Raw genomic sequence first — 19424 nt, 5'->3', positions numbered from 1 at the left:
AAACTAGAAAGAGGATTCTGTTAATCGTGAGAGCAAGAAAGTAGGTTTGAAAAGTCAAATTTTAGGGGAACGATAAGTGGCTATGAAACAGGAGCAACAGGGAGACAAGACTAAACGAAAAACATTACATGAATGGCATGTTGAAAACTGAAAGAATAATATGATGAGAGGATACTGAAAGAATACTATGATGAGAGGATACTGAAAGAATACTATGATGAGAGGGTGCTGAAAGAATAATATGATGAGAGGGTGCTGAAAGAATAATATGAGAGAAAAATTGAAGAATAATGAAATATTTGTATAAACATACATATTATATTTATGTAAATATTTGTATATTAATCAAAATAAAAACATGATGCCAAATATATATATATATTTATATACATATTTGTATATACATATATTTATATAATATTATATATATATATATATTTATATAATATAAATCTACAACATATGTGGAAAATCAATATGTATTTGTTTGTGGCCTTGTTAGCTAACACCTCCTTTGTCATTTTATTGATTTTGATGAAACTTGACATATATATACATATATATATTATATACATATATATACATATATATATACATATATATATATATATATATATATATTATATATATAATTATTGTTATATTTCGGAATGGTCATATTGCCAGTTTAGCCAATAAAAACACACGCACTATATATTTGGTGTTATTTTGCTTCAGTGATATTTATTTTTTACATTAATCTTAATCTTATTTCGGCCAGAGTTCTTTCGTCACACTCCTGTGACCGCATCAGTGATCCTTTGTTTTCTTCTTTCGTATTTGTGTCTCTCCTTACTAACCGTCAGCCATTTTGTATTTCTATTGTATGTCTTCATTTGCGCATGCTTATATCTCTATGTGCGTCTATGTTTATTTAGTGTGTGTGTGGGGGGGGGGTGCCTGTAATATTTGTATCTTCTGTTTATATACATTCATGTAATTTGTATTTTGTTTTTGTTGTTGTTGCTTTTGTTCTAATTTTGTTCATGTGTTTACATCCACCCATTATTATCATTACATATGCTTGTATGTATGTATAACAACAATATTAATAATAATAATAATAAATCTAATCGAAAAAAAAAAAATATATATATATATATATATATACATACATATACACACATAGATATATATACATATATATAGTTATTCATATATATATATATATATATATATATATATATATATATATATATATATACATACATATACACACATAGATATATATACATATATATAGTTATTCATATATATATATATATAATATATATATATATATAATATATATATATATATACATACATATACATACATAGATATATATACATATATATAGTTATTCATTTCTATTTGTTTATTTATCTGTGTATTTATTTATGTTTTCGGGATCCTCTATCGTCATATGTTGTGGTGTGTGCTATTGCTCCATTCTAGTTTTCTATTCAGGCTAGGTTTATTTTCTATTATATGTGTAGCTTCTGTAATTTGTCTAATTGTTGCATCTGTTCTATGTGTGGACAATATCTTAATCTCTATGTTATTGATTGATCCCCCGTGTTCCTGTATATGTATGTATGTATATATATATATATATATATATATATATATGAATAACTATATATATGTATATATATATATGTGTGTATATGTATCGAAATTGCAAGAGACAGGCTTACAATTCCAGTCTGTTATATATTTTGAGTATTGTTATCACTAGCGATATCAAGATATAACTTTGTATTTTGTATTTTATGTGTAGATGTATATATATAGATGTACATGTAATATGTACACATATATACATGCACTAGCACTATGACCCGGCAACGACGGGAGGTGTTTATAAGCCATGTAAGAAACACACAAAACTGTTAGATTCACTTCATCATGCAAATTTAATTTGTCGAAATATTTTCGTCGCTTTGAGACCGTGACCTGTTCACTGACAGCACGAAGCTTTGTCAGTGAACAGGTCATGGTCTCAAAGCAACGAAAATATTTTGACAAATTAAATTTATATGTTGAAGTGAATCTAACAGTTTTGTGTGTTTCTTAAATGGCTTATAAACACTTTCCACATAAATCTACAACATATGTGGAAAATCAATGTGTATTTGTTTGTGGCATTGTTAGCTAACACCTTTTTTCGTTTTATTGATTTTGATGAAACTTGACATGTGAGTAGAACTTCTGTCTGGAAACTTCGTGACATACTTAGATTGTTGAAAAAATCGATACTATGGCCCCTGGAAGGGACCTTTATATCTGCATCATATAACTAGTTTTTTTTAAACACCCAAGGGAAATAACCCAAAGCTCCTGTACAATATTTTTTTAAACACTCAAGGAAAATAACCCATTTCATTGTTTATGTTCAGTTACTTTCAATATTGATTTTTAGTGTCTTATTTCTCATTTTGCAGAAAATATCACGTTTATACTTTCTTTGACACATGATTAGAACCCATGTCTGGAAACCTTGTGACATACATGGATTGTTGAAAAAAAACAGTCAATAACAGGGCACTTCCAATGGATCCTTCTATCTACTATATATTACCAATATTTTATTTGAGCAACCCAAGGGAAATAACCCATACCACCAGCAAATTCTAGCAAATTCTCACAATCAGCTGACCTAATTCTGCATTTCACTATTCCCACTTTTAAACTGCTTAACATTATTATTGCATTTCCTTAATTTGAATCTTAAACATTAAAGACTTCATTCATACATTTCTATACATACATACTTTTTTGAATACCCATTACTCCGATAATTCTGCATTTTTACAGTTACACTTTTTCCATGACAGTAGATAAAATTTTTATTCCACAATGTATTTGTAGTGGCTTCATGCAGGTATAGCATGGATTCAATCCTCAATTGCCAAATTTCACTTAAGACCACTACACTCTCAGAGTGGTTGGTGTTAGGAACGGCATCTAGCTGTAGAAACCCTGCCAGATCAGATTGGAGCCTGGTGCAACCATCTGGTTTGCCAGTCCTCAGTCAGATCGTCCAACCCATGCTAGCATGGAAAGCGGATGTTAAACGATGATGATGAGGACTTCAACAACGCTTTTCTCACAGTAAAGCAATAGTTTTCTGTGAATACCTGCAGTTATACATTTCCCCAGATGCTTTCCATGTTGGCATGAGTTGGATGGTTAAGAGCTTGGGCCTTTAACCCCAAGATTCCGAGTTTGATTCCAGGCAGTGACCTGAATAGGGCATATGGAGTAGTAGTTGAGAGCACGGGCCACTAACCCTAAGATTCTGAGATCGATTCCAGGCAGTGACCTGAATAATAATAATAACATCAAAGAATACCTTAGGAATGAACCCAGGTTCGAAATTTCTCCAAGACACCTAATGAAGGCTGGAGGGTATATCAGCCGAAACGTTGTGTTAACAACAAAGAAGATAAGGACAATATCCATCAAATGTAAATAATGTAGATAATGTACATAATTCCTCATCTCTTAAATATTGAACTGTATTAAACAATTGTATCATTGGAATCTTGAAGTTATAAGATAATGCATAAGTAAATAAACATTACATTCGACAGTAATCTAAATGCTATAAGGTTAAGTCATAAAACTATTACTGTTTTGTTTTTTGTCTAGTGACAATATCTTGTCAAGAAATAAAATGAAAATCAGCAAAATACTGAAGTCGAGTTTCACCTCCTTTACAAAACATAGGAAAGAAACAATATTTAGCCTTTTAGAATTTAACCCAGCTATTTCTAGCCCAAATATTCTACCTGTTTTATGTTTAGACCAGACAGATCTGACCTCTCACATGTACCCTACATTATCATGCTAGAAGTACACCATCACATCAGAAGAACTTGGTGCAAATGCAGAATCACACGGCATTGGTATAATAGCTGTCCAAGAACACCAGTTCTACCACCCTGCCGACATCCTCAAATACCATCAAGTCGGTTCTTATCAATTTGTAACCTCCTCAGCAACAAAGAATACTGTTAATTCAACAGTTGGAGGTATTGGCTTTCTACTTTTATCAAAAGCTAGTGATACTCTCTTGAGTATAGAGTCAATCTCGCCTAGAATTATGGTGCTTGAGATAGATGGAAATCCGAAAACAACATTGGTATGTGTGTATAGCCCACATAATTCGTCTGTGGCAGACGAGATTGAGAATTTTTATACAACCCTTCGTTCAACCATTGAGCAAGTGCCTCTCCATAATTTTCTAGTTATAGCTGGTGATCTGAATGTTAAAATAGGACCCGATGACACCAAGTTTACTTTCAACTCTAAAACTAATCGGAACGGGGAAATACTCAAAGACTTTTTAGAGGAATTTAATCTTTACACCTCCAACAATTATTTTATGAAACCAAAAGGACAACTTTGGACATTCAAGTCCCCATTTGGTGATAGGGCACAAATTGACTACCTCATTTTTCAAAAGAAGTGTCGCAATAGTGTCAGACTCGAGATCCTACTCTTCCTTTAGTTCTGTTGGCTCCTACCACAGAATTGTATCAGCTACCGTTAAGCTTAGTCTTCACTCATCCAAAAAAAGCTAAGCCTCACCCGATGAAAACGATCGACTGGGAGGAAGTCTCGTCTAACCCCGATATGTCCAAGCAATTTACTATTGAGGTCTATAACAAATTTTAATCTTTGTCTACTTCTGAAATAGATGCTGAGAACATTGGAGAAGTCTACAGCAGCCTCATCAAATCAACAAGGGAGTTGCACTGGCTACTCTTCCCAAAAAGAAGAGTAGGGACCAGAGCAAACCTTCTAATTCTCCAAATGTCATCGAAGCCAGAAACCACCTAAAGTCTATATCACTAGCTTACCACCGTTCTCCATCCCAGTCACTGAAGATCCAACTCATAACTGCCAAGAAGAATCTTAATGATGCTTACTTGAATGCCGAGGTTGACTTTATCAGTGGCAAAATTAGCAAACTATCCAAAGAGCACATTAGTAAAAAAACACCATCTTGCCTAGAAATCCATCAAAGACCTATCAGGCAAAAATTCTGGGTCATCAATTAGAATTAAAGGGGGATCAGCTAAGAAGTGTTTAGAAAATTGGTCAATTCATTTAAAAAACCTTCTTATCAGTGATTCCCTCTCCAATGTCCAGTCTCTTTTACAATCTCTCGAACAAGCCTCAAATTGTGTAGATCTTTACCTCAATGAGGCCAAGACTGAATATGTAAACAAGTGCCTGTCCAACAGTGATTGCATCATCCATACTCTCAACAATATGCCCTTAAATATGATTTCTGATTACAAATATCTTGGGTCATACATATCATCATCTGGAAAAGATTTTCTAACTAGAAAGGGTATGTCCTAGTCAGCCTGTAATGATATGCATAAGATCTGATCATCAAGTCTAAGTAGAGACTTCAAACTTAAAATCTTCAAAGCCACAGTTGAACCAATTCTACTATATAGCTCAGAAACCTGGACATTATCAAAGAAGCTTGAGAGGCGGTTGGATGGAACCTACACTCGCCTCCTTATGAGAGCTCAAAATCTCTCGTGGATGTGTCATCCAACCAAAATGCAAATATATGGGAAACTACCACCTGTGTCATCTCTTGTGAAAGGTAGGAGAGTCCAGTTTGCTGGACATTGTTGTAGAGCTGAAAATGAGGTAATTTCTACTCTTCTACCCTTCTCCTCTGGAAGCCATCTACTCGCGATACCAGAGGGCGCACACTCTCCTACCCTGATGTAATCTCCAGGGATACAGGCATCCAGCAACAGGACCTCCGTAATGCTATGATGGACCGTGAAGTCTGGCGTAGCATGGTAAATTCCATTGTCTTGACCACGGTTGAACAATGATCCAAATCTTAAAGGTACAAGATAATGCATAATTAATTTATAACATCATGAATAAATAAGCATTACATTCACACAAAGTTATTTGAATGCTAAAGAGTTAACATTACTCATTTTTATTCAGCAGAACTCTGTTTGTCTTTCCCTTCTCTCTCTCTTTCTCTCTCTCTTTCCCCCCTCTCTAATTTGAAAATAATTCAATGTTATAATCCTCACTTCATCATCTATGCAGATCTGTGATAAAAAGATGATGATCCAATTACTGGAGTCCAGAGTTATACAATTTGAGAAGATGTGTTTGTTTGTGAAAGAGAGAAAGGGAGTAATAATTTCTTGATGGTTGTTGTCAGATGAAATATAGGAAATTCTGTAGCAGATAGGTTGCTAGTTTATACCAAGGTCAGCTCTGATTGAATAGGCCAGTTATAGATGTTCCAGCTTTGACCATTCAATTTTTTTTTTAAACATGCTGTATCTCGGACCACATTATCCAAAGTCACCCTCTGCTTTTAAGAGATTATTGGATGGGTTTTTGAAGGGATTCAGCTTCTATTTCTAGCAGGTTGTGTATCTCAGACTACATTATCCAAAGTCACCCTCTGCTTTCAAGCCTGTCGGATGGGATTTTGAAGAGATTTGGCTTCTATTTCTAGCAGGTTGAATGACCATTTACTAGCTCCTTTGTTAGTATAGGTGTTCAGGAACCAAATATGATTTTGTTATGTCGTGGTGTCATTGGAATTTAATCAATGGCAATTTAAAATTTCTTTCTCCTTTATAAGTAGCAGAAATGCACTGAGATCAAAACAAGTCAACCTGTTTACAAAAGAAACTATATAAAGTGCAGCTACTGTAAATCAATTTCTTGATTTTTGAGTAGCTTAAGTAAGCTGTCTTTTGATCAATTTAACAGAATACCTACTTTTATTCTTGTTTATTTTTTATTATGTCTTACACGAGAAGCAGAGGCAGTGTCCACAACCTTTGCTGCTCCTCAAATATTGATGTGATCACTTCAGCTGTTGTAAAATTTTTAACATCTGTAAGCAAGAATGAATTTTAGAGTGTGGAAGGATTAGGTAAAGTGTACCAGATCTAAGGGTATGAGGCACAGTAGGGTTGACAAGAGAGGGAAAGATGGGTATGTTGGGAGAGCTCCAAAATGGACTGTATTGGTGAGTGAAATTTAGCTAATTAGATGACTTACTTTCATTTGTGTGTGTGATGCAACATTGTAGGTGGTGTTTGTGTTTATGTCTCACCACTTAATAACTTGTGTTAATTTATTTCTATCATCTTGACTTAGTGATTCAGCTTAAAAAGAGACTGATAGAAAAAGTGTTAGATGTAAGTACTGAGGTTGATTTGATGAACTAAAACCCTTGAGCCCAGTCTGGCTGTAGGCCATTGGCTCTGCTTGTGTGTCCATAGCTTGCACTGAGTACATTGGATGGAGTTCCTACCTACACCTTTCCCACATATTGAGATGGGCCATTTACCTGATGAGAGTAGGGTCCTGTCCATTTTCTTGCTTACTAGGATCTTGGTTTTTTGCTAAGTTAACTTGAAGGCCCTTCAATTTCAATTTTGATTCTATGCCTGGAATTTCTTTTCTAGTTCTGCTATGAGAGCAAGATTATCAGCATGTAGTACTTCCAATGGGATCCAGTCTTAAATTTTTCAGTTATTGTCCAGAGGACAATGATGATAGGTGGGGGCTGAGGACTGAGCCTTGGTGAACACCTACCTGTACACCTAAATTCATCACTATATTTATGGCTAACTCTTACATTACTTACAGGTCCCCAGTACATAGCCTGTGCTGCATTCTTAAACCATTCATCTATCCCTAGTTTCTTCAGAGACCACTGTATCACAAAGCAAGGTACTCTGTCGAAGGCTTTCTCCAGATCAACAACTGCCAAGTACAATGGTTTATTCTTAGCTAAATTCATCTTGCAGTTACCTGACTGTGAAAAGCATATCAGTAGTATACAAAGAAGAAAAGGATTAATCATGAAATCCATTTGGGGAACTGTACTGTTGGTTTATCAGTTACACCGTTTAGAAACAATATTTTTGATTTGTAAATCAGGAAGCAAGAAATGTAGTAGCAATTGGTTCATGGCTCCTAAATTCTATTGGGAAAGTCTGGTGTTTTTTTTATTTTTTTTATTTATATTAAAGCACTTGAAAGAAAACATTTTACATAAACAATTAGAAATTTGTAACAAGAAGCAATTATACCTCTAATGCATTGAATGTATATATAAAACCTTAAATAATGCCCCTTTTTGTTTTATTGTTTTCTTTTTACCTGTTTTATTTAAATTATAATTATTCTCCATTTTCATGGATGTCTTCTTCCTCTGTTTTGAACAATCCCTTTTTCCATTTTGATTGACATTAACTTCTTTTTAACTTAACATTTGACAACTCCCTGTGTCCTCACATCAATATTGAATCAAGCAATACACTTGAAACATGATTATGGTTGCCAATCTAAACACAGGTTGGGGAATGGCTACTTGAATAAACTTACATTGACATAGTAAAATTATCTATAAGGGAACAGATTAGTTTATGAGGGGTAACTAGATATTTTTGGTATTTTTTTTCATTATGATATTTTTGTTTGTACTTTTGGTGTGTTTATTAAAACTGTTCTATTTCTGGAAATAATAGTTTTGGAGTGTTCCAAAATTGCAAAATTCATGTTCTCAAAAGAAAGGAAATCATTTATTACTCATTCTTGTTATTGTAGCCATCTGTATTCAAGTAGACCTTTGTTGCAGAAATAGGCAACTAAGGCAGCCCATGAGCATTGTATATTTTCAAAACCTCCATATGTTGTCTAATTTATCCACTTGAAAACATATTTTTGAAAGACTGGGGGATGTCTTCTACCAACAATTTTAACTTTATCATTTTACTAGATATTTACTGTAATCAACTTGCAAAAGCTTGCTTAATAAGACTGAGGCATGCAAACTGGTTTAAAAAAGTGCAATAAGTTGTTGGTAGATGATGAAGGAAGTGGAAGAAGCATGATTGAAAGGTTAGATCATGCATTAGAAACCTGTCCCTAAGTGATAATCTACCAAAAGACAAGCAGCAGAACCCTCTACAGTACCAGCATAAGCAAATTGATTCACAAGTTGATTACAGTAAATATTGAGTGAAATCTCAAAGTAAAAATTGTTGGTATTAAAGACATCTCAGTCTTGCATCAAGATGTTTACAAATATAGTATTTCTTTTCTAGTTGGTCATTTCCTAAATTGTTGTCAACCTCATTATTTGGAGAACAAGTTTTTTTTTTTATTCCTGTGAATCCTTTGGTTACTCCTATTCATATTAAGCCTGAATGGTATTTTTTGTTTGCTTATGCTATTTTGCGTTCAATTCCTAATAAATTGGGGGGAGTAGTTAGTTTAGGAATATCTATTGTTGTTCTGTTTGTTTGTCCATTTTTACATGTTAGAGGATGTATAGGGTTATGTTATAATTTTTTAGGACAGTTTTGAATTTTGTAAGATTTTGTAATAAAATGAAAATTTGAAGGTTCTTTAAGGAATTAAATTTTTGTCTTTATGTAAATGGTTTGCCAAATCTATGTAGTGTGGAATTATAATAGTTTGTTTCTAGTTTTATGTGTTTCATTTGAATGTCAGATAAATTCAACCCTGACTGCATTTAAAAAGAAATAACTGGACTACAAATTGTTATCATGTACAGTTTTCTATCTGAAAGTCTCTTTAAATGGATCTGAAAAATGTTTTTATTCTCATATTAATTCTGCAATTACTTTGTGTTTTGATACATGCCTGCACATGTATCACAATACTATATAGACTTTAAAGTTATGTTAAAGCATTTTCCTGAAGAAGACAGTTGCAGAAATTTGATAATTGATAGTGAAAAAATTCCCACTTCATTCACTACTTATAATTTGTATGCAGTCAGTATTGTTTTTAGTAAATTCTTTCTAGAAAAGGTTTTCATACTCAAGCTTTGCCTTTATTTATGCTGAGATTTGAATGTTCAAGAAACTGGTAAAAAAATCCGTTGTGTTCCTACATTCACTTCACCATACACTAGAGCAGTGGTTCCCAACCGACTTTTGGCCATGCCCCATCGGATCATTTCTAAAATATCTTGATGCCCCCTTGTGATATTTAATTTTTGTTATTCAAAATTTGGTTAATGTTTACAATATTACCTGGAAACAAAATACATAAAAAATAGTGCAATGGACAAAAGAAAAATTTGTAGGAAATGAATATGAAAAATATGTGTGGAAATCAACAGGGGTGGGGAGGACTTCAGAAAATTCACAAGGTCTGAGTTTTTTCCTCATAACTTTTAGGAAAATGTTTTTTTTTTTTTTAATGAAATTTTATATAAATACCTTTCAACCGGCATAGATTATGATTATAAAGAAATTTGTATGAAAATCTTTTCCAAGGGGTGGGGATAGAACTTCTGAAAATTCACAAGATCTGAGTTTTTCACCCATAACTTGATGACAGTTTATCATGGACAGCGGGTATAAATCCAAATTTTGAATATTCCCCTGAATATTAAAGAAAGTTTTTTTTTACTTGCACTGCTTTTATATATTTTTGAATCAGCATAACTACAGATTTCTGTACCCCCGACTTCGGATGATCATAACTTTCAGAAAAATGGATTTTTTAATGAAATTTTCTACGAATATGTGTTATATCATGTAGATTCCGAGTATACAAAATTTGGTGGGGGGGGTGTTTTAGGAGGTGTTGTGGGGGGAGATTTTGGTAAATTCACTGGAGTCCACTTCAATTTATCTAAACTTTCAAGAAAATGGATATTGTTTAATGAAATTCTCTACAAATATACCTCGGACTATGTAGATTCCCGGGACACAGGAATTTGGGGGGAAAACATTTGGGGGCTATTTTTGAGAATTGTTCCCCACTCGCGAGTGTTTCTGAATAAGTCATCCATATTTGTTCCATTTTTTCCATTTTGTGCACTTGTGCATCTGTAGATTTCCTACATACACACACACCACTCACACACATGTAATTGAAAAAAGTTCAAACGGAGGATTATTCCATTCAATATCATGTTTACGATAGAGATTATGTAACAAATTATGCTTTACACATCTATATTTAATTGTGCATGCATATTCCTTATTTTTGCTTCTGATGTCTTCTGCCTTTCTATTAGAAACATTTATCTGGGAATTTACTTAAAGCAAAAAAAAATCATATGCAACAGATAAGTCGTCTTAATAACATGTCTCTGTGTACCAGACCGTTAGCTGTTATTTTTAACATAACTAGTTTTCTGGTGAGGGCTTCATTGCCTGTTTGTTGCTTCAGTAGAAATCTACAGATGCACAAACGCACAAGACAGAGAAAATGAAACAAATATGGACAACTTGTTGAGAAACACCTGCGAGTGGGGAACATTTCTCAAAACTAGCCCCCAATTGTTTTCCCCAAAAATTCCTGTTATCGAAATCTACATAGTCCAAGGTATATTTGTAGAGAATTTCATTAAAAAATATCCATTTTCTTGAAAATTAAGACGAATTGAAGTGGACTCCGGTGAAGTTTCCGAAATTCCCCACCCCAACACCTCCTAAAACACTTTACCCTCCTAAAAAAATTTTGCATATTTGGAATCTACATGATGTAACACATATTCGAAGACAATTTCATTAAAAAATATCCATTTTTCTGAAAGTTATGATCATCCAAAGTGGGGATGGGGACAGAAATCTGTAGTTATGCCTTTGAATCAATTTCAGTTCAAGCAAATTTTTTTCAACAATTTCTTCAAAAAGATTTCTGTATAAACTTTTGGAAAATATACTCAAAAAGAAACAAAAATTATTCTGTGAATCTTCTCAGCTGCAAAAGCCTTTATATCAATGATGGAAGTTTTTTCTTACATTTTTGCTGAATTCACAAAACTGACTGGTGGGAATAAAATGACCTGTTAATTTTCATCTCTGTTCATATATATATATATGTGTGTGTGTGTGTGTGTGAGTTACCAGTACCGTAAATCTTTCTCTATCTATCTATGTCTCCCTCTCTCTCCTCTCTCTCTCTTTGACTGACACTACCCCTTCCACTCCATTTCAGCCCATTCAATTCTTTCACACACACACACCCCTGCCAAACCCCATTTATTGCTCTATCAACACTCTGCAGCACCACATTTTTCTTGTGTACCTAGATTTTTTTGTTGCCAGAGACGAAAGAGTCGCTACTCTTAGATACACCTGCACACATAAGTCTGTCTCCAGTTTATTTCTCCATAGGGGATTAAGATTGTATTGCTTTCAGTACTGACCAGTTCTATACTACATGTGCGCACACAAACACACAAATGTTTGTAATTACCTACATGTTTTGACATACCACTAAATCAAAGGAAATAATCTTATTCCTTCTTTAGTAGCATCAGATCTTATGAATATGATGAAAACGACCTTGTTGTCTCTAAAGTGTCAAAAATTGGATAAAATTGTTCACAGAAGAGATGTAAAGAATTTTGTTTTTAATAACTCATTCTCAATAACTCTATGCATACGTCACCAAAATATTACCATGCCTCACCGGTGGGGCATGCGCCCCACGTTGAGAATCACGGCACTAGAGGTTTGATCCTAATTAAATTAAGCATATGTTATATGTATCAAATTATTGTGGACTTGCTGAAAATATTGTTTTGAGGTTAAATTCCAATTTCATGAGGGTATGTGTTCAGGAAATAGACTTTCTTAATTTCAAAACTTAATTCTGATAGTGTATGATAAATCTCTTCAGATGACTTATCTCATACTCAACATGTGTTTTCTGAATACAGTATTGATATGTAAACATTATATACATAATATGTAACGTATCATTCTAAGGAATCATGAATTTTATTACACAACTCTTGAGCATTATACTTTAGTGGTTTTTGACAAGAAAATACATCAGCTAAATTAGTTAACAGCATTTCAAATGGCAGTGGTGAAAAGTGTAACTTTGACAGTAATATGATATAAAGAAATAATCTTCTAATTTAATGCTTAGTTTCCAAAACATAAAGATTGCTGACAATTGTTGATATTTCATACATAATGGAAGCTGATGTGAAGTGAGTTAGCTATCATGTTAAATGTGTCTTGAATTTTCTAAGAGGATTTACTTTGTGTAATTTTGTTGAAATGAAAGAGTGAAGTGATTAAAGAAAGTTAAGCATGATAGTATAAGTTTTAATCATTATTTTTTAATGTTATTTTTTATTTTTATTTTATTCATTTTTTTATAATGGCATGTCATGAATAAGTTAAAAGTGGAACTGCATCAATAGCTAAAGAGAGATTAAAAAAATTGTTGAGGTTTGAAAGGGACAATTTTTTGAAAGCTTTTTTTTTCCTATCCTGTACAATTTGTCTTTTGCATCTCCAAGAACTATACTATACATCTTTTTGATGCATAACATTTTTTAAAGTTAGGGGCTAATCTACTTTATAAATTGACAAAAAAATTGTTATCAAACTAAATTATGTCTCTTTGAGTTTTCATGTACATTAATTCATTCCTTATATATTTCTCTGCTGACAAAACCAACAGAAGCCATATATTCTTCTGATTGTGAACCACTTTTTGACAACCATTTTATACCCTCCTTTTATCTCTCTTGTGAGACGATGATGGTAGTGATTCCATAGCAAAATTTCCATCCTTGACTGTAGTCATTTTTCTCAACTTAGAGCCGTGAATGATTATTTGAAAGGCCTATAGTTTACAATTTCTCTACCTTGTAGGTTACGGTGGACAGCCTGTAAAATCTTCCAAGCTATCCCTACATGAATACCAAATATTTTATAGGTACTTAGCATGCTGGATTGTAGGTCATTCTTACCCTGTCATCTATTTCTTCCACATCATTTAATAATATATTTTTGCTTTAATTTATGTCTTTACCAGTAGATAAGTCTCACTTCCTAAACATCTTCAGTTAGCTCGCTATTTCTATTGATCTTTACAAGTATTGAAGATGAATAATTTTATCTAGTCAATATCATAATCTATACATTTCAGCTTTTCATTCTTACTTTATTACTTATCTTTTTACCTAAACATTATTCTTTATCTATCCTACCTACACCACTGTTTCAATTTTCTTGAGTCTGAAAACCATTTAACTATTTGTTATGAAAAAAAAAAACAACAACAATGAAATGTTAACCATTCCTTTAAAATAGAGAATAAGTAACATAATAGTACATCTCTTTCTTATGTATGTTGGTTTCAAATTTTGGCACAAAGACAGTGAATTGGTGGGAGGGGTAAGTTGATTACATTGACCCCAGTGCTCAACAGGTACTTATTTTATGGACCCAAAAGGATAAAAGGCAAAGTTGACTTCAGCAGAATTTGAACTCAGAACCTAAAAACATATGAAATGCCACTCAGCGTTTTGCCCAGCATGCAAATGATTCTGCCAGCTCACTGCCTTATCTTTCACTCTCTTATATATGTTATCATTTGTATGTAAGTAGGTACTAATCTAACAATTCTGAAGGATAGAATTCAACCCATTTTTATGCTTATTAAACTAATGGACAGCTGGTTAGTGTAGTCAGACAGAGGGTTCCAATTTTAGAAGACTTGATAAAGCATTTAGTACAAATGGAGGAAATGATACAGAGAAAGGCATTGGGATAAGACAAGCAGGTTCATTAACTCTTTAGTATTTAAACTGGCCATATCTGGCCCAAATATTCTACCTGTTTTATGTTCAAACTGGCCAGATCTAACCCTTCACACCTACCTTACAAATACCTTACAAAGTGAACAAATAAAGATTATATTTAACAGACTAATTTGAATGCTAAAGGGTTAAATGGATTTATATAAAGTTAGTAAAGATACAGATACAACAATTTCAGAAGAGCAGAGGCTTTTGTAGTAGTAGCAGTAGCAGCAGTTGTAGAGCGGGGGGATGGGGGTGCATTGGTGAAAGAAGAAGGATGTAATTCAATAATCAGGAAGTTAGGAAGTGAAGCCTTGTATTTTTGGCAAACAGCTTTTGTTCTCATTTGCCTATAAAAACATTTGAGCAAATACTTGTCTCTGCAAGTTGTACCTGTTGAAGCATGGGATAAAAGAAAGAAAAAACATTGGGAGAGTGGCATAATTACTTTCTTCATTTTTTAAATAGACTTTCCTTCATTACTACGGAGGCTTTTAATTTGGCTTCTCATTTACTTACATGTAAAAATTTAAAAACCTGGTCTCTACAATCTAACAAGATAGGATTTTTGTTTATAGCTTATTGTCATCATCATCATCATCATCGTTTAATGTCCGCTTTCCATGCTGGCATGGGTTGGACGATTTGACTGAGGACTGGCGAACCAGATGGCTGCACCAGGCTCCAATCTGATCTGGCAGAGTTTCTACAACTGGATGCCCTTCCTAATGCCAACAACTCCGAGAGTGTAGTGGGTGCTTTTACATGCCACCGGAACAAGGGCCAGTCAGGCGGTACTGGCAACAGCCACACTCAAATGGTGTTTTTTACATGCCACCTGCACAGGAGCCAGTCCAGTGGCACTAGCAACAACCTCGCTTGAATACTTAAGGCGATGCTGGTAACAATCTCGCTCGAATGGTGCTTTTTACATGCCACCGGCATGGAAGCCAGTCAGCTACTCTGGCAATGATCACACTCGGATGGTCTCTTAGCGCTCCACTAGTCATCGAATTTGATTTCGATTTCACTTGCCTCAACAGGTCTTCAGAAGCAGAGTTTAGTGTCCAGTGAATGAAAGGTATGCATAAGTGGGCTGGTTACACCCCTGGCATAGGCCATGGGTTATGGTCTCACTTGGCTTGCCGGGTCTTCTCAAGCACACCATATTTTTAAAGGTCTCAGTCACTAGTCTTGAGACTAGTTTAATCTTTCTTAAGATATCGTAAACTTGCATTTACAATTTTTTATACAATTTATTTATCTGGTATTTTTATTTTTGTTTTGCAGATAACCTATTACTTGATTTGGGCCAAGTTGTGAGATATGTGCAAGTTTTGTAAGCAGTTCAAAGAAACCATGTGTGGTTACAGATCCAGTTGGACTTGAGTTTTTACCCTCTCATTTGTTACTGTCTGTGATAGCAGCAGGGACTCTCAGAATCACTTTGGATACCTCCATACCAGTTGAAACTAGTGTTTAGTCTTGTGATTGTTGTGACAACTATAGCTATGGTCAGCCGTCTAAGTTTACAGTACTGTAAAATAATCTTGGCCACTTCGATGGTATGGTTCCTTTTAGATGTCTTTCTTATTATGTATTATACGGACTGCGCTGGCAGTAGTCGACAGTGTGGTGGCTCTGATGGTATACGCAGAAGTGATCAAGATTCTGGTGGCAATAGAGGTGGCGGTGGTGGTGGAGGAGGAGGTGGAGGAGCACAGAAAAGTTTTGGTGGAATCTTCAACAAAATACCAAATGGTAAGTAAAGTAAAAGTAATGTTGTTTTTGCTCTTGAAGTTGTATGAAATATACCATCACTGAAAAGATTTGGCTAATTTTGTTTTCAGTATTGCTTTAATTTAATAAGTGAAGAAAAAGTATATATGTATTGAACCAGTTAATGTCTGCATAGCCTCGTTGATGAGATGTTAGCAGAATGTCTGTTATTGAGATGCATCTATAAAAATACCTTACACATTATTCACTTTATCATGTATGGAGTACAACTTTGTGGCAATTTATGATGTAAGTTTTACAATGGTAATTTAAGATTATCATTATTTCAAGACCCTCAAACATTATATAGATTTCAGTAATATATTTCATCCATCTTGAATCTTTGTATAATGAATCTATACACCTATCTCTAAACAAAGCTTGTTTTGTGCCTAAGGAAAGAAAAAAGGTACACTCATAATAATAGGCTTTAGGATCTATGTAGTTTTTTCTCATTTTATTTTCATAAGTCTCCTTCTAAGGAAAATAAAAACTTTAGTTGCAAGATGTATTCAATTTTTAAGCAAGGAAATTATTTCTACTTTTATTTCATTTTGGTCTGAATTTTAGGATTGAAGAAACCCGTACATTACGCTGCTTGAAATATTGTATTTATTCATATGTAACATGCACTTGTATTATGCTCACCTACAATTATGAACAATGAAATCCTAGAAGAAAAATGTCATGCACTGTTCTCTCTAAGGTATGTGCATGTACACATAATAGGTTATTTGCCGCAAATAATGTGGTAATTAATAATTGTATTCAAATATCCACTGCATACATTTTTTTTGTCACAGGAGAAACTAATTACATTGAATAAGACATTTACACATACTGACTTCTAAAAATTAGTGGGGACATACCCAGACTATTCTTTAATATTACAATGTATGGAAAAGAAGTATTTAACCCTTTAGTATTCAGATTTTTCTGTCAAATGTAAACCTTATTGTTTCAAATTAATTGGGCATTATTTTGTAGCTTTAAGAATTGAATAATGTGATTGTTGCATTTTTAGAATGACATTGTAGGGTAGGTGTGATAGATCAAATCTTGCTGGTTAAACATAAAAATGATAAAATATTTGGGCTGGATATGGCCAGTTTAAATACTAAAGGGTTAGATTTGTTAATTTGCTGTGTAAAATGCATTAAAAGTTTACATACTCTAAACCAAATAGAAACAGATTCAACAGTGACATTTGAGCTTTATCTGTGTAAGGTGTAAAAATATACATATACAAAGTCAGCATTTTCGAAATCACATGGTTATGTGTTGTTTTTTTTTTTTGTTGTTTTTTTTTACATCAAAAAGGTGTATATTATACCTAAATAAATATGATGAGCAGCCATATAAAATATTTAGACTTGCTTCATCATTGATGTTTCCATATTCTAGCCAATGTTTCAGTCAGTCTGTTAAATGGTTACCTTTTTATTACCTATTTGCAACAGGTCTCTTCCCCCCACCCACCTCCTACTAATACACACACAAGCTAAAGCTAGGTTCAAACTCAGAACTTTCACTTCTAATGGACATACTTACAACAATGGCAGCCATATAGTGATGAAGTCTGTGCAATACATAATAACTGAAGTCAGAAAAACTCAAAATGGATTTCAGCATTTAACGCAAATGAATATATTTATTATGCTAAACTATCAGAGTGCTAGCACTGGAAATAATATAACACCCCAACTAACTTCTGTGTAATTTATCTTAGATTTGGATATATGTTAAAGAGATAAATTAAAATATAGGATCTTCTATTTGCTGATTCCTATCTCAAGAGAATACTATATCCCAATTATCTTCTCCCAAGTGCTTCCTTTACTTTTCTAAATATGATTATCAGAAGATTAACTGCATGAGGGTGTTGAATTCAGTTTAATGATTTGTAAATAACAGTAACGTAGGATGATTAAGCAATTAAAATGTAGCATGGAATATGGAAAGTATTAGTTTACATCAACATAATTCAGTTTGTAAAATTAAAAGAAAAAAATTCAAAATGTAAACAAATTGGTCCCCAGCTAAATATGTTAACCATTGTTTTCCTTAAGATCACAGCATCTGTGACCTTTAACAAACAAGGGAATATCTATATGGTCACTCACCCTGCTAAAAATAGAAGCTGCCAAATCTCACTCAAGTCACACCTTTTTACATTAAGATATGAGTGAACATAAAAGTTGTCCAAGATGTACATTCTCTGAAAGATAGTTGAGATGGTCCTGACTGGAGCATCTTTAGTCATAGATGTCTTCTACTCATGATACCCCAGGGTTAAATGACAACATTGTAATACATTACTCTGTTATACATAAAAATAATACATAGATACAAAGAATAAAATGTTAAGAGATTTCTTTTGAGTTATTATGAAATCTTTTTAATTGATTGTCTATCTGAGACTTTTGATCAAACATATTTACTTTAAAACCTTTCAGAAAATTATAGAGTTTGCTTATACCAAAACGAAGTAGGCTCTCAAGGCATAAAAAACAAAAAGAAAAATATTTCGGGCGGGCGGGCGGGCGGGCGGGCGGGCGGGCGGGCGGGCGGGCGGGCAGGCAGGCAGGCTGGCAGGCTGGCTGGCTGGCTGGCTGGCTGGCTGGCTGGCTAACTGAATCTGGTATCATTCATCAAAAATATATTGGTCAAAAGCATATTTCCAGTAAGAGATACTTGTATGGAAACAAATTGATTGAAAACATATTAGTTTTAGAAAATGTGAAATGTTTGTTGAAATTTTCATTTTTTATAGAAATAGTTTAAAAAATATAAAGTTATGCATAAAGTTGTAAACTTCAGAAATTGTTAATTGTTTATATACACTTGGATGTTGGATTTAGAAAATTATTTATGGTAACCATTGGAGGATAAACATTGACATCACCAAATCATGAGTGTACCTTGGGAATATGTGCTGCGGTGGACAGATCAGCAGAATTGTTTGAGCATCATAAAAATGCCTTGCAATATTTGTTTCAGT

At 33.6% G+C, this 19424-nt stretch overlaps 1 protein-coding gene and 1 long non-coding RNA gene across 19 annotated transcripts in view; one reads left to right on the top strand and one right to left on the bottom strand.

Moving 5' to 3' along the window:
* Window positions 1-19424, top strand: part of LOC115209152 (polypeptide N-acetylgalactosaminyltransferase 1) — a 612460-nt gene that overhangs the window by 408805 nt on the left and 184231 nt on the right. For all 18 annotated transcript variants that reach the window (XM_036502255.1, XM_036502216.1, XM_029777469.2 and 15 more), the window contains one exon: window positions 15935-16405. In XM_036502255.1, the coding sequence (XP_036358148.1) occupies window positions 16156-16405 (250 nt within the window). In that variant the 5' untranslated portion in view covers window positions 15935-16155. The remainder of the gene's footprint in view (window positions 1-15934; window positions 16406-19424) is intronic.
* Window positions 11122-17464, bottom strand: LOC118763054. Its single transcript, XR_004998806.1, has 4 exons — window positions 17454-17464; window positions 16800-16803; window positions 16542-16551; window positions 11122-11664 (listed from the first exon to the last, which is right to left on the bottom strand). It is a non-coding gene; the product is annotated as an uncharacterized LOC118763054 (long non-coding RNA).

Source organism: Octopus sinensis, linkage group LG1 (genome assembly GCF_006345805.1).
Source record: "Octopus sinensis linkage group LG1, ASM634580v1, whole genome shotgun sequence".
NCBI classification, from domain to species: Eukaryota; Metazoa; Mollusca; class Cephalopoda; order Octopoda; family Octopodidae; genus Octopus; species Octopus sinensis.
The sequence above is the reverse complement of the archived record's forward strand: the minus strand, read 5'-3'. Positions and strand labels throughout refer to the sequence as shown.